The sequence below is a fragment of the Crocodylus siamensis genome, chromosome 10, assembly GCF_052110815.1.
Source record: "Crocodylus siamensis isolate JL-2025a chromosome 10, ASM5211081v1, whole genome shotgun sequence".
Lineage (NCBI taxonomy): Eukaryota > Metazoa > Chordata > Crocodylia > Crocodylidae > Crocodylus > Crocodylus siamensis.
In genome coordinates, this window is record NC_143404.1 from 5,892,810 (window position 1) to 5,915,384 (window position 22,575).

At 38.6% G+C, this 22,575-nt stretch overlaps 1 protein-coding gene across 5 annotated transcripts in view; it reads right to left on the bottom strand.

Annotated features, from left to right (window-relative positions):
* CNOT6 (CCR4-NOT transcription complex subunit 6) overlaps nucleotides 1–22,575 on the bottom strand; it is a 42,062-nt gene that overhangs the window by 16,546 nt on the left and 2,941 nt on the right. For 3 of the 5 annotated variants that reach the window (XM_090064327.1, XM_090064323.1, XM_090064326.1), the window contains exons 2-3: nucleotides 5,997–6,110; nucleotides 3,556–3,742 (exon numbers count right to left, since the gene is read on the bottom strand). In XM_090064327.1, coding sequence (XP_089920453.1) covers nucleotides 3,556–3,742; nucleotides 5,997–6,108 — 299 coding nt within the window. In that variant the 5' untranslated portion in view covers nucleotides 6,109–6,110. Of the gene's footprint in view, nucleotides 1–3,555; nucleotides 3,743–5,996; nucleotides 6,111–12,768; nucleotides 12,911–22,575 lie in introns of all 5 variants that reach the window. The other 2 variants (XM_090064324.1, XM_090064325.1) reach the window with 1 other exon arrangement.

The following is a 22,575-nucleotide window of genomic DNA, read 5'->3' on the forward strand; positions in this document are numbered from 1 at the left end:
TGAAATCTACCAATTAACTATTCTTTACCAAATATTTCCATTACTTTATCAACAAAAGTTAGTATCAGCTGACATACCACTACAAAAATGTCTGTGTTCTTAATGAAATCTCTTTGGTCTACAAAGGGTAATATTTCATTATTTATTTCACAGTCTTACTGATAGAAGAGTGTATACTTTTTAACTTAGGAGTAACAAATGGGTGGAGAGTTATGTCCTGAGGTCTGGAGAAACTATAGACTTATTAGCAAGCCTTTTGTGATGGTCCAATTTAGGTATAATAGTTAAAGTCTTCTGCTGCTTGCAGATCCCTCAAAGTGCTAAAGATGTGAGGTACAATAACTGCAGGAAGTATTCAAGTACATCAAGGTTTGAAATAGTTCATTTTAGATTTCTTCAAGACATTATTTATGGTAGATAAAACGTATTTCTTTTTGTATTTCTCCTGATTAAGTTGGCTGGAACACACACACATAAATGAAGACTCCTTTTTCCATTCCCGTGGAATGTGTTGCTGATATCCTATTTTCAATGAAGATGTCAACTTTACCGAATATGTCGAGATATCACTAAGAGCTCATAGAAGCAGGTTTTTATGACTGATCACCCTAAAAACCTTTAGGGAGAGCTACCCATCTGGTTCTGTCAGATTATGGTTTCCCAGCCTTTCCTAGTAAAATGTGAAAAGAACAGATAAAAGTAGACTTTTTAGGAAGAAAGCCACTGATCCACCTGCTTCATTCATAGTTTTTCAAACTGCAACACCTACTGTGAATAGCAGCATACCAGCCTCTCACTATTCTCAGCCACTAAAGATTTAAATGACTAGTGTTGATGCTTGTTTGCAACACCTGGTAAGAGCAACAACTGCTTACCAGCAATGTTTCCCCTTGGAACAATTTTCATACCATGTATTCAGACATTCCCCAAAACAGCTACAGAACTTAAAAGCAACAAGGTACTAGCATGTTCCTTCTAACAGGTGTCAACTATACCATGCTGTTGGGGATGATAGTGTGTGCGAGTCTAGAAGATGAGAAATGGATTGTTCTTTATGAAGATGACTTTGTGTCCAAGAACATTTGAGAGTATTGCTGAACTATAAAAGGATGGGTGAGATCTTGGTTCAAGGTGTTCACCTAGGTTACAGTTTTATGATTAAGATATATAGCTCTCAAATTCTTAATGAGGAAAAACACTGAATTTGGAGTGGCATAGCAGAAGGTATTACTGTGTCTTCTCCCCACTTCAGACTGTGTAAGGACAGCTCTGTTTAGTCTAATGTTCCCTGCCTTCAAAGAGCTCCCTCCTTTTAAGCAACAGAGAGGATCTAGACAAGACCTATTAGCTTATCCAAGCATCTCAAAAGACTCTGCATTGAAAGCTGAACTGCAAGAACCCTCCCCAGTTGAGTTAGAAAAAAGCTGTGATAATTTCTCCACCCCCCATATCTTTCCGGAGACTAGAACCGGATCATTTCCATTACATAAAGCTTATTTATTTTCTCCCAAAGTTATCAGAATATCTTTTCCTACAATTTAGTAGAAAGGGACATAGTTTAGGGAGATAAAGGGAGCCTCAGGCATGAAGACTAAAAATCCCTCTTTATTAAAAAGATTTCCTAGACATGGAAGTTGAAAGGCTTATTACTGAATCTAAGATTATTCTAGGGTATGTCAGTACACACTATCTCTGTGGTCCATGATATTAGCCATATTCAATGTTGAAGTTACTCTATTAGTCTAGAAATTATGCCACAACCTATGGGGAGTGTCTGCAGTAAGAGCCAGCAGGAAACACAAAACTACCATGCGACTGAGACCTGCAGAGCGCTACCACGCAGGATGCACTTACGGATTTTTCTTCACTTTCACCCCAGTGAAAAGAAATCATGGATCAGCTGCAATTACTGAGGACAGAGAGAGTGCAGTGGGTTAATGCACTAGCCTTTCATGTCTGGAGACCTGGATTCAAATATTATATTCATGTCACAAACTTGCTTGATGGTTTGATCCTAGGTATTCAGTGCACATTTCATAGCCATAACAAGATTTAACATCCTCTGCTCAGAAAAGACTTAAAATTGCAATAGCTGAAGTTCTGTATATTCAGGACCAAAGTGAATCAGGAAGTGTTAGGGAACTTTGTACAATATTTATTCTACCATTCATGTCTCTGACTAATGCTACCCTACCTCACTTTCATGAACACCAAGTATACTCAACACTTTTAAAAAGAAAAAACTTTATGAAAAGAAAAGAGAACGGATGAACTCGAGAATGTTTCCGTAAGCTTAACATTGTAAGTTAATGATGCCTGAATAACCAAGAAAGCAAGGGAAGAAAATGACTATTAGTGAACGTTATTGGTATGATGATGGAGAAAGTAACACTGTATAAACATTTTCTGAACAAGACAACTACTGAGCTATTTTTTTTTTTTTGAGGGTGGGGGAGGGAAAATGATGTACTTGGATACAATTCCCACCGCTAATGAGGGATCACAGGAAAATATTTTTAAGACCAACTTCTTTTTAAATTTATTGATCCATCACTGTCAATTTCAAACAATTAATTTAACCTTTCCATTGAAGTGGTTATTTCCAACGCTGGGGGAAATATAATTGTTAATATTACGAAATGAGAGATGGTCTGTCACCCAAACTAAGGTATATCATTAAATAACTTCACTGCCACCGCAGCTTTATAAAAAAAAGTTTCCATGACATCGAGAAGTTCTTAGATTTCACAAAATTAGCCATGGCCTTGAACATCAGGGAGTCAAGTGCTGTTAACTATACAATAACCTCTTCACAGAGGTCCATCTTATAGAAAAAAGGACTCTGCAAACTAGGTGAAACATTTTAGGCCCAATTATACCCCAAATAACTGTAACACTGAAGACAACCATTTTCAAATGTAAATGTTAATAGTAACTAATTTCACCCCAGCGTTGTAATTCTTCTAGATGTTGCAAAGCAGAGGGAAACAAATCTTGCACCCCTATTTTAGAATATTTTGATTTGTACAGAAATATAAGTACATGAATAGCAAGGGGAAAAAGATATTGTTGTTATGAAAGACACATATGTCATAAAACTGCAAGCCTATAAGTTATTACACTTAGTATGTCTATGAAAGATGAAGAAATAGAGATGATTTTTTAAAATAAAATTATTTGGAAACAGTCTTTTTCCTTTACTGAATAAAGAACCACCTCTTCACCAATCTCTTTGGGAGTCAAAGGCTCTTTGAGATGAGAGCCTGTGTAAGGGCTTAGGGATATATGTCAGGGGGACTGTATGAATAAACCTAACTTGGGAGAGGTATGCAAAGTGTGCACGTTCAGGCCTCCTAAAGGTTATTGTATACAGCTGCACAAAGGAACTGAGGAGCAGGGCAACAATAAAGGCACTACTAGGGCTGCAAAGGACTATTCCAACATCTAGGAAAAAATATACATTGGCTTTTTGTTAGCTGCAATACAAAACTGTGCCAAAACAGGAGACTGGTTCCTGCCAGGACCACAGATGAATGTGAAGTTTAATTTACATACCTGAGTGACACCATGTTTCCGAGCTCTGCTGGTAAACTGCGGATTTTATTAGAGGACAGGTCCAAGTATACCAGATTGTGAAGCTTGGCAATGTCTGAAGGAATACGGGATAAGGAATTGTCACTGAGATGCAAAGCTGTCAAATGGGTCAGCGACCACAACGATGAACTTAAGCTTCTTACTTTTCCTGTAAGAGAAAGAAAGAGTCACAAATACACCAGGAAAATACAAAGAACGCAGGACATTTTAAACATGTAGTTTCAACATCAACACATATTCTATAACAATATCTGTTCTAGGTGGCCTTTAAAAATTTCTGAATCATGGGTAAAAAGGAAGATTTTCTAGAAGGTATTTTGTTCCATACCATTCTGATAACTAAAAAAAATTTCCCTTTACATTACCTTGACTAACACACTTAGGCCCTTCCAAGGCCAAAATTGGTCTTGGGAATTCTTCTCCTTCCTAAAAATACTGCATAAAGCAACATACAGATTTTACACGAACAAAGATTTGGTATTTTAAAAAAATATTTCAATTGAAAAACTGCACTTTTCTTTGATATCTTCAGTTTCAGGGTAACTTGCTTTGGGGTGAAAAAATGATTCTCTAGGGACGCCCCTTATTTGTACACAATCTTCTAAATTAAAAAGCTTTTAAAAAGATTCCACTAATCCAGCCAAGAAGATTTAGACACTTCCTCTGCCATTCGTAAGTGTTGTTTGGGCATGACTAAAGGCTAGTAGCTTGAAAACAGGGGTTGCTAAATTGTATTGGCTTCTGCCATAACCTCAAAAACCATGCCTTGAGTGGCTGTGCAAAAGGAAGGATATTAATTTATTTGCTCTTAAGAAGAGTCAACAAATCTGCATGCCAGTGTGCTAGGAACTAGAAGTATCATAAGCTGATCACTGGAGAAATTTCTTTGGCAAGATGACTTGCCACCCTCCATTTAAACTCTACCAAGGACACTACAGGAAATATCAGAAAATCATCACGTCAGAGAAAAATAAGCTTACTGTCACATTACAGGCTTTTTGCAGCCTGTATGAACCCCTGTGTTAAACTCTCTCCAATGTTATCCAATATGAATTAAATAACAGTAATAATATTATATGAAAAAAAAGTACCACTCTTTTGCTCCTCAGGACAGGGATAGGGCTTCCTCACACTCCCCTGCCACATGAGCCACCCTGGCACAAGGCAGGCAGCAGCTCAGATCCTCCTTTGGCTCTGAGCATGGGACCAAAGCCAGAACTGAATCACTGCCTGCCCTAAGCTGATAGCTGAATCTAAGACAAGGCTCACCCTCCACCATCCCAAGGCTGTTGGGAGGCGGGAAATTGTGTCCCAATTTTGAGTAAATATGATATTTAGTTACCCAGGAGTCAATACAACAAAGCCTATAAATAAGAGTTGTTTAATTTCACCAGAAAAACTTCAAAACATTTATGCCTTTTGTGCTTGACTTGAGCAATTTTCCTGAATATTTCTGCCAAAATAAGAGTTTTATTACTGGGCTAGAATGTCAGAGTTTTCTGTTGCAGGGTAGCAAGGTACAAGTCTCAAAGAATACTAGTATTCTTCCAATGCTTGTCAATGCTTCTTCAAAAGACTTTAAGTTCCTTAACACAAATTAATAATCCACCACACTTTATTTTGTAGACTTCTACCAAGAAACTGTGAGTAAGAGGGAAATCCTGGCTCGGGAAACAAGCAAAACCCCCCCAAAAACCAAATCTACAGCACGGTCCCCGCCTCTTCAGCACACAGAAAACAGCACACGGCATGCTTGGCAGGAACTGGGATATGGTGGGATTAAACAGGAAGGGATAGGACCGTTGTTTAATGCATTTTCCTATACATTGGTGGCAGATGTCCAAGCATATATCCATGCCTGGCAATAACATTTAACTGGGTTATCTGTGACCTCAGAAAGGGAATTCTGTGCACACAGGGAGAATGTAGCTCCTGAAGCAAGGCCAGACTGACAGCATGGAGGGGCAGACTCTCCAGGACCAAGAGATCCAATCCTGCTGTTTGCTCCATAAGCCCTTCTTCTTACAGGATGCTTAGCTGGAAATGCCATAAGGTGATCCTTGCAGTCTTTTCCAGAACTCCCACACTCTGGGAGAATGCAATTTGTTCCTAATTCACCCAACATAAGAAAAGAGCTCCTATATTCTTCCTGGAAACATTTAAAAGTGTACAGTATAGGATTTAAATATCATTTATGTAGCATCATTAGAAGTTACTCTATAAACCAAAAGAGATTGTTCATACAGTGTCTCTGAATGTATGGTCTGATCCACGCTATCCAACAATTTACTAGAGTTTGAATATGCAAATATAAAGCACTTGCTTTTAGCATAATGTACTAAAATTAACCCAAATCTTCATTTCTTTAACTTTCAATAACCACACATCTATCCATTTCTTACCACTTATTTCCAACTCTGCCCAATGTGATTTCTTTCCATTTGCTGCTTCTTCTGAGGACATAATTGTGTACATCCTCCGTGGATCAGGTGGATCGTACTTTTCCTTTGGCATTCCTGTTCAAATAAGAATGTAAAAGAACAGTTATGTTATACTATTCCATTTGATAAAAATACTACCCTATTCTGGAGGTATTCTCCCTTTTAAGTGGCATGACCCATTTACTCCATGTTATTTCCAGCTCTTCACACCAAAGTAACCCTTTCTCAAGTCATTTGACAAATCTAAGAAGGGGGCGGGGGGAGCCGATCCTGCCTGAAAGCACACAGACTCCTGTAGCTTCTAAGATTAACAGACTAAGATGCAGGCTGCACACACATACTTGCACTAATTTAGCTAAATCTGTCTATAATCTGCCATTAGAATCCCCTATAACATTGCATCTTTCCTTCTGAAAGAAGGAAACTCTTATTTTATCTTGCACCGTATTGATGAAGCCATCAAAAACTGAAACAAAAAAGTTGAGGATGACTTGATTAATTAATATGGTCAGGATTGTTCATTCAAAGTAATGAGAATTAAAATTTGGAAATCTTTCACTGAAAAATAAAAAGGAAGCCTCAATGTTATTTTGTCACAAGTTTTTTTAAACTTTTATCATTCTACTCAACGTAGCAAACACTGGGCATAACAATCACAGAGTATGTTTCAATGGCAAAAGAAAATAAAAATAGTCTGAAAGCCTATCATTCTATTTAATATCTTATTTCATTCAGAATAAAGTTCCAAACAACACAGTTTTACCGAAAACACTTTTTTCTTACTTGAATGTAGTTTTATAGACCAAATAATTTATCCTAAGAAACCATGATTCTATGCTTAAAGAAATCCTGAGGTTTCAAGTTTCTCACTAATTCCTTTGCAAATATATGCTCAGTGCATGAAAATAAAAAGTTGCTAAGCTAAATTATGCTCTCAACAACATCTGTACAACCCCACAATCAGTACGTCTGCACAGATATAACTGACTTTGTAATTTACTTAAACAGCTCTGCTGATGCACAAGGAATAGAAAACGGATCATTTCAATACCTGTAAGGGCTCTACAAAGCTTAGACTACAGAAACTTGTTCATACTTCTGATGTAGCAGATAAAGTGATGAAATACATACACTGGGCAGACTTAGTGGAGAATGCATTGCCATTCCTATAATCCAGGGTCAATTTTCAAAACTGCTTTTCAAACCTACAGAGGACTACAATGTTGGAATTTAAATCTCTAATTAGAAACTAAGTGCATTTCAAGGGAATGACTGTGTTTCAAACTGACCTTTTGCTAACAAGTCATGTAAAATTCTGTGCCTTGGGTACTAGAACATCTAGTCAGTGGCTTGAGACACTTAGGAATCTGTCAGCAGATATTTGGTATCATAGACTGTTATGCTCTATGTAGACTTTAATGTTATGCTTTATCTGTGCAGTATTGCTGATGTCTTAATCACAACTGTAAACTTGTCATGCTTGCTTGTCAGAAGCTTCGAGTAATAGTTCAAGAAACTTGCACAGCAAAGCCTACTAATTCGCACCTTGTTAGAAACAAAAACTGAAATCTTTTCTCTTTACATAAGTAATCCCCCATAGTCCCAATTAATAAGCATTTAACAGATTTGTAGTGAGGTATTAATTCTTACAAAAATATACCATGGTATAGTTATCAAAGTAAAATCCAAGTAAAACTAAATTACAAATACAGTAGCAAAATAAAATGACAATATGCTTTGAAATATTCTTTGCTGCTTCTTTCACTTCATAACTCACAATGATTTTCCCCATTCACCATTGTTCACACACACCACAAAATATATATGTTTTTGCACTGTCAGTATTTTTTAACATTTTTAGAAAAGTCGAACATCTAAAAGTTAGGAGAGGCCAGCATTTTTTTAGGCAACATTTTTATACATATTATGAATCTCCAATCAGATGATTCCCTCTGAAGACTATTGCTCAATTCAAAATGGGTAAAATTACTGAACTTTTGTTATATTCCTTGCTGAAGTGCAGCCCTAACCTTCGTTCAATCCTGTACAAACCTTGCCCTTCCTCTTCCTGGAGAACTCTGCTTTAATTACAAACCTTACAATTTCTGCAGTAAATAAGGCATGGGGGATGTGGCAGGGCACTGTTGGTGTCTGCCACTTTAAGGGCTGAGCCAAACAGCCAGCAGGTGCTTGATTGCGGTGGCCATTTTAGAACTCTGGCCGCCTATATAAACAGAGCAGTTCACTACTGGCAGGCCAGGTAGAAGCATTACTTGGTTGAAAAGCTGTACAAAGCATCTTGAAGGTAGGGGCAGGTGCTTAAGGGGGATGGTTTGGTGGTTCCTAGTCTTGGGCATAACCTAAAACTGCACCCTGTTGGGAGTGGGTGGCCTGGTGGGGCTCCCAGTGATGTGGGGGCCTCCAGCAAAATACCAGACCAGTTACCACCCTGGTAAAAGGTGGGTTGGGGTGCCTTAACCCCTAGCCCCCACAACATTATGGATACAAGGGGGCCAGGCATAGCTATGGCCACCTGAGCCCCAGTGAGAGGGGGTGGAGATGTAGAACCCCAATATGCAAGTGGGTATAGAACTGCCCTGGGAGGGGCTAGGGCAAGTGTGGCCATGGTTGGGTAACTGGCTGGCTACTACCCCAGTGAGGGTCACAGGAGAGGCCCAAAAGATGGTATCTGCCACCCAAGGTGTTTACTAGGTAAAGCCTATGGCTGAAGGGGCCTGCTCTGAGGGAACAAGGTGGTATAAGTTGTTGATGTGTGGAAGAGACCCTGGGAGAGGGGGAGGAGTGTGAGGGAGCCCTAGTGAGAGGTGGGTGGTATGAATGTGTGTGTTTGATGTCTAACAACAAGAGCTAAGCTTGGTCTGGTTGTAGGCTGGGAGCACTGTCACCTGGATGCCATCTGTGAGCCTTGGGCTGTGGTATAGGAGAGAAATGGAGCTGCAGATAGCTTCCCCCTAGCATTGGGGCAAGAATGGGCAGCCTCCTGCCTTATTAGAACCAATTAAGAAACAACAAAGAGTGACAAGTGAGGAGGTGGGTGGTTGGCCCAGAAACAGGTGGGTGGGCCAATGGCAGACTGGCCCCAAGAAAGCCCCATTACAAGGAACTACAGATGTCTCACTATCAGGACTATCCTGATTCAGTCCCAGAACACAACCCACCATCTACACTCACTGGTAGAAGTAGTAGGTTGTTAACTGTCATGAGAAGAGGAGATGCACTATCTGGAAGTAGATTTCACAGACTTTCCTTAACAGGACTGTAGAGACCTGAGTTTCTTGGGAACATTTCTACCTCCTGGAAAGGAGCATGCACTATTATGGGCCTTTCTGCCCACTCTGTCAGCCTGCCACAGTCCCATCCTGCTGTGCACCTATCCAACCTCCCTATAACTCCCCCTTGTATCCTCCCATCTTCCTGAGCCCTCAGCATGCCAGTATGGCTGACTGCCTTGTTGCCTTAGCTATATTGGGAGGGAGTGCTCAGGAAACAGTCTGCCTTTTCTCACCAAAATGTCCAACCCCATGGCAGCTCCTGGCTGCAGGGAAGAGCAACTGCACTGGAGTTCTTGGTGCCCTGCCAGCATTGGGCTAGCACACCAGGTGTGGGTCACAATGGGAGGAAACACAGTTGGTACCGATGGAACTTTATGTGCCAAATAACAAGTCTCCGCTGTTGTATGAGACTTCTTACAAGACCCACTTTTCACAGAGGTATGGAATTAGACAAATAACCTCAATTAATTTTCAAGCCCTTGCTTTAAAGTAGGGAGGGCCACCTTTCTGGCCAGTGTGCCACTCCAATCCCCTTGGATCCAGTCTGTTGCCTGCGTTTCTGCTCCTTACCTGCTCTGTTACCTGTTCTTGGCCTATTGCTACTGTGCTATCTGTCTCCTCCTCAATCTGCTGTGTGCCCCACACACAGGCTGCCCATGCCACTAGTGGCACGTGTGCCACGGGTTGCCCAATCCTGTTTTAAAGAATGGTGGTCCTGAAACTTCTACGTGAAACTATTTGTTTGAGGAGAAAATGATTTGCCAAGTTGCCTTAAGTCTTAATAACTGCTGCAGCTGAAACTGATAAATGCAGATATATCTGGCATGATGAAGATATCGGTCCAAATGGTTAAATTTTAATACAATTTTAAACAACTGAAAACAGGATTTATAACTGTGTCAAACAAACTTAACCCTAGGCAGTGCTACCTGCAGGTCCTGTAATATGCGTTTAACTAACTTGGACAGAATTTTGGCCTCTTTCCCAGAAATGCTGGCTACCAGCGATTCTTGCTGAAGTCACTGCAGTGCCTCGCATGCTCAGTAACTCTGAAAGTTAGGCCATTATTGTCTGTCAGAAGAGCTTGTTGTTAATGGAGACTGAAGTTCTTCATGTATGCCCAGAACAGGTGTAATAAGGTACTCGGCTGCCCAGAAACTTCTCTAAGGATAAAGCTGCCTCCATGCAGCTGATATTATCTTTTCATGTTGAGATGGTAACGATTGTAAATTGGGGCCACCCAACTTCTGAGTGGCCAGGGACCACGTGCCAGAGATTGTGAAGACTGTTGTGCCTTGCCCTCTTCTGCCTTCCCCCTTCCCCAAAGGACAGGGGCAGGAAATGGTGGAAGCTGAATGTAAGAGACCCTAACAGCAGCAGAAGGAGCAGTGGCCAGACAGAAGCCTGTTCTAAATAATGCTAGTTATGATATTACACATGTGGTTAGACTTTCACACTAGAGGATACAGGGAATAAGGTTTCAGAAGTTCTGGGTTTTTTTGTTTTTTGGTTTGTGTTTTGTTTTTTTTTTTAAGCAGTCAGAAAGCAATACATGGCAGGTTTTGGTTACAACCAACCAGTCCCAGACATAAACCAGTAGACTTACACTTCAGACTTCTACCAGAGTAGGTACACTGGTGAGATCTTTAAAGAAGTGAAAGAACTGACCAATATTCCTGGCAAAAGCCCTTTGAAAAGATGCACAAGTATACTGGAATAATGGCCTTTCTAGCTGTAGCTTTTTTTGCTAGCATGGCTAATTTTACTGTACAGGGACAAAGCGTACCTTTGCCAGCACAGTACACCAGTGTCCATAGTAGGTATGCCAGGTTACTATGAGACATGGCTGTTTTTTATACTAGTAAGTACCAATACTAGGATTTGCTTTATCATGGAATAAATTAAGCTTCACAGGTATTTGTCATGTCTCTATCTGCATGCCTTTAACATTATAACTCAAGGCTGTGTCCATCCTGGAAGACTCTGGTCACCTGAGAACCAGTGAACCTGACACTACAGGAGGGCAATAGTAGAGTTGTTTCAGGAGGAAGCTATTTAGTCAGACTATTCAGGACCTGGCTTGTCACTAGCTATTGAACACCAAAGGTTTAACAGGTTTTACAGAAAAGGTCTGTCTTATGGATTTAATAACTATTCCTTCAAACTAAGTAAAACTTCAAACTAGACAACCAAAACCTTTGAGGGTCTTCTAACAAACCGTAACTAATACATCTGATATTTTAAAGGATAAGGAAAAAAGAGCAGTAGTAATATAACTTTTTGAAAATGAAGCAAATCTCCTAGGTGTACATCTACGTACCAGAAAGATGCAAATAAGAACTAGCATGTTAAACATATACAAAATCACTTATGGGTATTTTAATATTTTGATTGCAAAATCCTGAATTCGTTAAAAGCAAATGGTTTAAAAGGAAATCCGAAAGGGTGCTCTTCCTCCAAAATTATATTTTGGGCAGGGGCAGGAGGGGGTGCTTATACTAACAATTCCTGAAGGTTTCCTCAAATTCTCCACATAACACTAACTAAAACAAAGCAGTCAAAGTTTCAACCTGAATACTTTTCAGACACTTGTGAGCTAGTGAAAAGCACTACTGGATGCTGAAATATAATCTTTAACTCTATTGTTTGATCTAATTCACTTTTCTCTAAGACTTACTTTGATGGATGCTTAGTAAGTACTAGTTTTACATCTTATCCATCAATATATGAGTAATGCCTAGAGTATCATCTGCTGGGAAATGAGGTTTCCCTGGCTACCTCTCTTTGCTACAAGCAGATACCTTATGTAAAATACAAAATCTTCTTATTTGTGTTATTTTAACTTAATATGCATCTTTCCCAGGAGCACCAACAGATTTAATTTTTTTTGACAGGGCTTGGTTCCCCTTTTATCTGTTGCCTTCCTTTTCCTACTGCCCACTGCCCCAAACTCATTGCATCTTTAATTTGGAAAAAAAAAGTGAATCAAAAATACAACTAGCAAAATACAAATATAAGAAGGCAAAATTCAAAGAAACACCAGATAAAGGTATCTTTTGTCAGGATTGGTCTAAATAAAACCACAAATACACTTTTACTTACCATCTTACTGCTGAAAGATACACATTTAAATGTTCAATATGCATTACTTAGTGATTATATTAAACCCTTTTACCTTTCAAATATTTCAAAGGAAGAGTGATGGTACATGTGAGGCACAGTAGGTCTCTTCAAATACTCATGTTGGAGGCTCAGACTAGGCCACTTCCTGATGAACAGGAATGCTGCAACCCTGTGCTTGGTGTAACTCAGACAATTCTCCACATAATGCAAACTCATTTTGAAAACAGATTCCAGCTTTGTTACACACACAGGCATCCCTTACATTGTATTGCCTTGTGCTCCTACCCCACTCTTGTGCATGCACATAATCCTCTCACCTGAGTCATGGTGAACTAGCTGTCTTTGAGGGCTGTGGGCTAAAGTCCAAGTGAGGCTTTCCCTCAGTTTGGTATCTGGCTCCTTTCACCAGGAGGATGTGCACTTGAGGGCTGATAGCTGTCAATGGCCTTTCTATGATTCCTGCATATCCAGAAGGGCAGAAATTCTCCCATAATTTATTTTGAAAGAATTGGAGTGGCACATGTTTAGCTCACTTAAAGTTCTATAGAACATAACACCAATGAGTACGTGGTTACACTTTTTTTGTTTGTTTGTTTTGTTTTTGTGGTTTTTTTGCAATGCAAGGTGATCTGGATTTTCATATCTGTGTACCAATTACCTAGTTAATTTTAAGGTAAAGATGCATCAAGGCAGTACTTTTGCCTCCTTAAGAGCATCTGGCAAAAATCTGTCTCCACCCAGCAACAAGTGTGAAGTAAGGTGTTTTACTCACCCCCATCATGCATGCACTAGTTAAACAGTAACATTAAATAAAGTCTAGAATCTTAACTGAACTCAAAGTACATCGCTTTTAGATCATTTGAAGGTCATGGCAAGAGTTTAACAACGTACAGTCAAATGAAAAATGATGGTCTTCACTTAAAAGGGTAAAAGCGACTTGTTTAACCCCCTCACAATTCTTTCTTTAAAAAGGCAGGCAAATCACACACTGTAAATGTAGAGAATATTTTCTATACATTGCAAAAAACCAAATATTACATCTAAGAGATTTGAATGCTGAGGATCAACATTTTAATTAAAATGTAAACATCTTCATAAGTGCTATATGGCATTTGGCTACTATTAAAAACATGATCTGGAAGACTCAAGCATACTTCTTCCACAAGCAGAATCTAAACGCTCATTCCCCTGTAATGACTAAGCTCTCTACCCATTCCTCAAGCAGGAGTTTTAAACACCATAATAAGTTTAACACTTCAAAGTTCCCTTCATTATTAGCATTTTGAAGAAGCTCCCATGCAATACCCTAATTTCACTTGTTGTTCAATTAGGGGATGGGCAAGTGGAAGGACATCATCATTTAACAGATATTGAGCCTGGCAGGGAACAACATACACTGACCATAACTACACTTGATGCAGAAAAACAGTTAAGTTGAATAATGACTAGTATTTAAAACCTATGATATTCTATAGAAATTCAGATGTTTGAAGTGGCAATTTTTAGAAGACTAGTAGATGCATAAAACAAAAGTCTGTTCATTATGCTGTACATTTATAATTTAAATGGTTCTTTCCACAGCTGATGACCTCTGAAAAAGCGTTTTTTTTTTCCATGAAAGCATGCTTGATATAATAGCTCAGGGGTTCTATGTATTTTTATTTAAGTGATGAGGGCTTAAGTTACTGAATCTGTAGGCACTGACCAGAGCTGGGTTTTTTTTTTTTTCTTTCTGGACTAAGTATCTGTGCAGATGTACATACAGGTATAGGAAAGGTCCAGTGGTCTCGTAACAACACAGCACCCTCAAGCCCCTCTCCTCCCCCAAATTAAAATAAATTTTAATGAGGCACCAAAGATAGTAGGCCTACAATTAAAGAATTATCACTTTCTGTTCTTCAGTCTGCCCTCATGTAGGCAAAAAATTAGAATAAACAAATCTGAAATATTACAAGTACTTCTATTAATAAAGTGTAATTGTAAATTTTCTACTATGTCAGGATTTTAGCTATGTTAGCTTGAGGGCAAAAGTAATGGACTGGCTATGTGCTCTGTAGACCATTATCTCCAGCACTAGAAAATACTGTGAGAATGGGGAGTTCAGAGAAACAATTAATAAAGAGGGGTGAAGGGCAGGTAGTCATGCCACAACCAGACATTAAACAGGACTATAGACCCCGATCTAATACATTCAAACCCTATTTTTTAAATGACAGACAAATCCATTAAACTATACATTTAAATGAATCTATTCATGCTTCTTGCAAACACTGGAGGCTCTGTATCTGAGAGACTTCCTCCTAGAGTTTCACTTCTATTGGAGGGTTACTTAGATTAGTACACACACGATTTTAATAAAGCTTTGTTCACTTGTTCACTCCTGCCCCCCCCCCACGGTATTAGTTTTGGATTCTATCTAACCAGTAGTATAGAAGCAGCAATGCTATTTGAAACAGCCCTCAAATGCAGTCTGCAGCTGTATCTGCTGCAGCATGTGGCTGAAGAGCAACAGCCAAATTTAGATGTGCACCTGCACTTTAGAAGTGGTCAAGTCCAAAACAATACAGCTTCCTCAAACTAGAGGCCAACCATGTTTAAAGCACATGATACCTTAAGCTAGAAACATTTTGATTATAAACAGAACTTCTTAAGGCATACATGATTACTCAATAGCTAACATCCTTCAATTTTTTTTGCCCACAACTTGGGTGTTATCTATTAAATGCTGTTTGAATATAGCAATGCTGTCCAAACTGCAGTATTAAACGGAGAGAAAAAACTGGTAACTCTTTTTGTGTTGGTCTCAACTGAGACTATAAAGGTGTACTATTAAATAACTGCAATTTATATTTTGACTAGAGAAGACATTTTTGGCATTGTTGGAATAGGTCACTTGATTTGCCTAACACCTCACCTATGCTAACAGTATTCTGAAGAGAAGAACAGGTAAAATGTTGAAGTTAAAATACCAGCTCTGGAAATCATCTTAATCTCTCCGAATAAATATCTGAAATGGAGTTTTGCTCACTTTCCTGCAAAAAGGAATAACAGAATTCTTTAATGTTATGGGACGTAACTTCTTTTGCTATCATTCTAATAAGCTAGTCTTATTAACAAGAAGGGCAGCCAGATTTCCTACATAAAATCAAGCGATTCCCTCTGACAGCTATTTCTTTCCTAATTTAATTTATCATTTTTCTGTCATGACCTCCTGTCCTTGTTTCAGTCTCTTTCCCCTTTGTTTTTGGAGTGATCTTACAGAACCCCTTTCTCTCTCTTATGTCCATGCCTTCAAAAAGCAATTAGTAGCAGGTCTGTCTTTACTCAGATTAATTCATTTTTCAAAATCTAGCAACATTTTTAGCCAGATTTAACAGAGAAGGATGCGAGATGTTCACATTACAGTATTTTCATCGCTTGTTGAGCGAGAACAAAAGAACAAGTTCTACCCAAACTAAGATGACCAGTGTAGATGGCTTCTGAGCTTCACCTGTTTTGCATTTTTGCAGCAGTGCCAGGAGGAACAACTGCTACCAGTAAATCAAACTGATGCAATCTTCATCTGTTTATTGCTTCTTCTCTAGACAAGACTGTAACAGAGCATAACAAGTGTGATGCCCTTCCAGGTTTATTTTATGTTTTCATCTTAGGATCATACAAGATCCCTCTGATCAAATTTAGAACTTAGATATTGGCATAATCCAATCGTATTAAAAATATGGATATGGTGGTTTTTTGATATTTAAATTACTACAATAGCCCTGGGAACACTGCTCTTACATTTTCATTAAAGACAGAAGTGTGCGGTACCTACCAATGCCACATCTTTGGGCCTCCTAGCATACTTATATTTTGAACTAATGCATCTGTTTCACTATTTTAGTGACAGAAGACTAGTGTTATATGGGGACCAATTCAAAACCACAAGCAGCACTTCCTCTTTTGCTGACCTAATGTAGCCAGATACACTCATGTATATCACTGCGCTAAGAGTTCACAATGACATGTAAATTCAAACTCCTAGCAATCTGGACTGCATGAATCTTCGGAGAAAAAAAACCTGTGACTTTTCTTCTGCATTATGACTTATACATACAACTACCTAAATGATATGATCAAGTTAAACTAACCATATAATTTTATTTTTATTCTTTGTCAAACTGAAAAAGATGTGCAACAAGTTCTGTGAGGCACTCTTTTTTTTTTTTAATCTAGCTAATTTTTGCAACTAATTAGTCTTCTGCCATTTTAGGTTGCCGATGACACCCTTTTTAGGGCAAGTTCAGATCACTTGTAGATGAAAGTGCCAGAAGATCCTTACTCAGCACAACTTAAGCTGGATTCAGCAAGGGTCAGGAAAGCTGAATTCAAAATCTAATCTATTTATAAACAAATATGTAAATAAATAAATGCTCCTGCCACACAGCTTAGTATTTTCCAATTGGAAAATACTATTTTCTCTGATGCTTAGAGCACCCTGGTGAATTCAGGTTACCCTTTATCTGTAAAGAAGGCAGCTTCAGGAACCTAGTCTTAATATAGACAACCCTTCTTTATCCATTTTAAAGAAATCTCTGAAAACTGGAAGGTTTAATAAAGTAATTTTATTTACCATTATTTCATTAGTGCCAGGACAAATGAAGAGCTATGTTTACCTGCCTGATGTAGCCTCAACTGGCCCTTTTAGCCAAGATGGGCCCCTCATTCACAGCCTCAATGAGCTTCAGAGGGGCACTGGTAGTAGAGAACTGAAGAAGCGAACTCTACACCTAGGTGAAGGGCCTTCCTGTCCTTGCTGACCTTCTGTTTGTCCCTTTATGCTAACTTTTGCAGAACGGATCTCTTGGTTCATTCTGGCTTCCTGCCTCCCTTTGAGGCTAGTCTCTCGTATGTTCTTTCACAGGCAATTTTGATCAAAACCATAAAATACTCTAGATTGTCAGTGTTATGTACAAAGAGTTGCATTTTGGGGCACTCCTAGTAAACCTGGCATTTTCTTTAAGAATAATTTTTGCAGCCCATACACTACAGTATTTTTATATAGGTTTACAACACAATGTTCTGGCCCTGTATCTTTACTCATTTGAGTTTAACTTGCTTTTTAATTGTGGACAATGTCTGTTTAGTTTAAGTATTTTCAAATGTTCTCAGATCAAGGTAGAATTAGCCTAAATAATTAATATGACTGCATGCTTCTTTATTATCAGTAGCACGCATAATGATGCCTATAGTAAAAGCTGTTGTATATTAAATACAGAAACACTAATTCAAAACAAATTGTAAAATCTGAAGGAGGAACACCCACACTGATTCCCATAGCAACACTTTTGCTCCCAAATATAGATACTGAAAGACTAAATCCCAACTGTGGAGACATTATTAATGCTGATATAAATACTTTATTGCATAGCCTGAAACTTCAAAGTCTCACTTACTTGCATCATGAAAGAGCAAATAAACCTTAGAGCAGAGCCAGAACCCCATTATGGTAAGCATTAAAGAAAAATATAGCAAGATAGTCCCTCTAAGAAGTTCAACCTTTGAGCTGTTTATGGAAGAAAAGCATTTCTTCACCTAAAGAGGTGAGCAAGACCTCCTCAAATGTAAAGGCAGGAGGACCCTCTCCCTGCCCCCCCCCAACATACTGTATGTACATGCATTTATACATACTAAGGGGTGGGGGAGAGATGCAAATAAGAGCTAAAAATGAATCCCCTAGAAAGTAAAACTCCATTTTCAACTTTCTGAGAAGTTGTAATTGGAGTTCTGCAACTCAACTACAATACCCATATTTATTTCTTAGCTTGTCAGATAGGGTGATCTGTGTAAGGTTCAGTTATCCTACTGCCTTTTACATGGGCTAGCTCAAAGCAAATTCCATTGTATTTGGGTTATTTAATAAGTCTTTATTCCCATCCAATTCAGTTAACCATACACTATAACAACCTTTACTTGCAAAGCCCAGTATTCCATTTTACCTTTATGTATTTGTAAGGGTAACTTCTTCGTGGTATGGGTCAAAGCGTGAGGTTGCCACACACAAGTGTTGATTGTTACAACACTGCCTTTCAATGGGACTAACATGCAGAGTATGATACAGCTCAGTGTGATTAAGGGTGGCAAAAATAGACTCTTGGTTCTTACTCAGCAGAACTGCCGTTGTCCTCAACTGGAGTTTGAAAAAGGAGTTCAGAACCTGGTCTTGTATCAGGATCACCTTCCTAAAGAAAATTCCTTAAGTGTCTAAACATAGGAACTTATAAAATATCCTCATCAGCTGCCACAGACTGATGCAACATATTTTAATACTGACACCAGCATTTCATGCTATAGAAACAGTCAAGAGTCTCATACCCTCTGCTTCTAACCTTCAACAGCTATCTAAACAAAAAAGCCACATCCTGATGCAAGTGATCTGGGTATGCATAGATTACTTCTACCCCAAAAATGGCTCAAAAAGCCTAGCCCATTCCTTGAAAAATGGAACCCTGGAAAAACAAGATGGTTAGAACTGCCTGGATTAGACACACAGTTCAGTCCAAGTTAAAGCTTCTGTTTGGCATTATACAAAATTTGAGCACTCCCCCTTGCATATGACCAAATATATTTAAAAAAAACCCAAAAAAACATTTGAATACTACAAATCCAAATGCATATGAAGGAAGGGGTTAGTAAGAATACTACTGAGTACAAACATATGTTTTTATGCATCTTGTACCCGATCTGATCATGGGAAAATGGAAGCTCTCAGCTGTAAATTCAATTAAATTTACAGATGTATGGATTAACTCTTCATGGGCCAATATGTACCCATCAGCTACACAAGACCCCAGAACAGTGCATTATCTGAATAAATGGTAATAGTATTCTTTCATTTCTAATCCTTTAATGACTTGACTTACTGATATAGACTAGTAAAAGTTTGCCAGAAAAAGGTAAGGACACCTTGCACACTCTGCCATCAGCTTTCCAGTGTTTCAAATTAAGGCCACATTAGGAAGCACATGACTGAGGAAAGCTGCAAAACAGATAAGACCCAAAGCTAAATTAATCCCATTTCTGTCAAAATATGCACACAAATATCTTCTAACGAGCCAAATCTAGAAGTTTAAATACCTTCCCTGTGGGTGTTTTTTTTTTTTTTCTTTCTTCTCCATAGTCAAGACAAAGGGAGGATAAAGAATTCCTTGAACACCCATAAACTGGATTTTAATCAGCGAGTTGGACACACTGCCTTCAGAACTAGACCACTGAACTAAATCACCACAAGGTAAGGATGTTCCATTTCACCTCCAGCATTTTAAAAAGTCTAGGACCAAGCTATCTTGGACTTAAGATATTTAACAAGCCAGTGCAGTGCATTGCAACCTGTGGGGTTGACACTACTAGAATTCTTGTGTTCATTTCAACTCTCAAGTCAGTGGTTTATACCCAGGTTAGCATTATATACAGGCCTATAAGAAGCCATTCTGATTTTATGGCGGAATTTAGACACACTGGGCATGTCTACATGAAATGCTTAATGCGCCATAGCCTAATAACATTTCCCAGTAGCGTGCCAAGCAAAAACTGTGTTAATACACTACTGCGCAGTAGTTTTAGGCTACTGTGCAGTAAGTGTCATTAAAAACCCATGTGCCAGTGCTACTGCCCAGTAACTGTAGTTACTGTGCATTTAGTTAATACTTCATTACGCAAGCACTAAGTTAAATGCACAGTAACTAATGCGCGTTAATGAACATGTAGATGTGCCCACTCGGACCTCATGTAAATATGTTTAGCTTTTGCATTAAGAATTCTACCAGGCATATGAAAATTCTCCTTTAAGTGACATATGCACAGTATATCTTTTATACATGCACACTCTTCAAAATACCTTAATACAGAGTAAGGAAGTCACAGCATCTGAATATTTACAAAATTAAATGAAAACATAATTTCCTGAAACAGAGCACATGCTATGCACTTCTCCAAAAATGAGTGAGATTTCCTTTCAGACAACCAGCATTTATCAACTAGAATACAATTAGATAAAAGCCACACTAGAAATCATACAACACAACCTGTTTCACTGTGGTGCATGGAGAATGGGCAGTTGATCCCCTGCCTAAGGTGGGTCACAGAATTTCAATTATAAGTCACTTAATTAAGAATACTGTAACTTGTTAAGACTTCAGGATGCATTGGCAGTAACAAAACACAGAAGTCTAACTTCAGCATCACTACATGAAGCTGGCAGTACAGCAGGCAAGTACTGCCAAGCTCTACAGTGGTCTTTTTTTTATTTTATGGGACTTCATTACTTTGAACTGCACACCCACATTGTGCAGCCCAAAAAATATCCTGAGTCCAAGGTGTGGATCTAGCCCACTTCTACTTCGAGAATGCTAGCTGATAGATGGCAATATGCTCATGCATAATTACTGTAAGCTTTTTAACTATTAAAGAGTTCATGGATGTTCAGAAGAAAACATTAGATCTATGTTCTGTAAAGAAAAGCATATGAAAATACATTGGTAAATCTGTCTTTAAGCCAACATATTTGAATTATGGGTGACCAATGTCAGAATAACTTGAAAAATGTAAGCCATAGTTAAATTTGAATCTCAAGGTTTCCTAAGAGCTTTCTGTGGAATACAGCTACATATATAACTTTCACAAAAAATCTTTTGTTCATAAGCTTTAAAGTGTTAATGGTCAAACAGTTTGCCACAAAGACCGTGCTAAAAATCTTGGGTCTGCTACCAACAGATAGTTCACTGGGTCCTACTTTTTGTTTTGGTTTAACTTCATGCCTTACAATATTTGTAGGTGTTCCTTGCACATGATTTAAAAAAATTTGAAAGAATGTCTGCTCATGAGCAGCCATTTAAATGTCGCATTTTCATTCTGATCCTACAGGCAGATCCTTGTACTTCTATGGACTTTCACTGAAGTCGCATCAACTTGCAGGATCCATAATTTAGTCATTTTAAGTTTTCCTAAACTAGCCACAGCAGTAAGAGTACCCAGATTCTTTGTAATATGCAATGCACTGAGCCTAAATTAAAGCATACAGCAAATCTCTAGAAATTATATGGCATGGGGCAGCACAACAGGTGATGGCTTTACACTAATAATACAGCCTTTTTTTGTAGCACATGCTATAAACCCCTCTAGTGTGCTGCCTCAAATCAACTCTTAAGCATTGCTTCTTAACTTAATGACAGCAGAAAGGAAAGAGCTGAGAGAGAGACTTTGAGATGCTGCAGTCAAGGGACTGATAGTCAACCCCCCCACCACAGGCTACAAGCAGGAAGGTGCTCCTGCAGACCAAGTATCCTACTATGTAAGCATTAGCAGCTCATAAGAAATAAAGGTGCACAAGAGAAGAGCAACAATACCTAGTCTCTCACTCTAAAGGAAATCATAAGCCAGCCAACACAGAGCCTCCCTCCAACAATTTTGGAATTCTGCAGCAAGAGCCTAGTCTGCAGATCTCCTCGGTGCTCTTTTACAGTACTAGTGCTGTTCAACAGTCCAACAATTGCTTTTCCAAAGCCTCAAACTATCTGCAGGTTTTGTTCTCCTCCTCAAACACTGCCTGGTTCCTTTTCTTTTACAGAAGGCATACTTGAGCACTGAATACAGAAAGTCTTCCAGTTCTCAAACATAAAATGTATACATATCAATACTGTTCTAGTAACAAACTACCTCCAAGTGAGGTAGCTAACATGCATTGTGTCCAAGCAGTTAACAGGTTTGTCGGTCTTTTTTTGTTTGGTTTTTTCAAGTTTTAAATTTAGCTACAAAAATTCATTTGATATGAAAACAGTATGTGCGATTACAAAAACGTGGGCCAACTTTCCATGCCAACTGGACACTTACAGTCTAAAATGTGGTAACCTGTAAGAAATTCTATGACTTAATACTATGTTAATGATCCTGCGTAGTATTTGTACAATGATTATACCTCCAAGTGGAAGCATGAAAACTGGATTGGAAAGAGAATACAAAATGGCTAGATTCAAAGCAACACTGGTTCATCTTGCATCTACTCTGAATAATTTAGTATGAGACTTCCAAAGATTACATAGCATCTGTCATGTCAATATTTGGCAATGATTATTAAATTAAGCCTACAC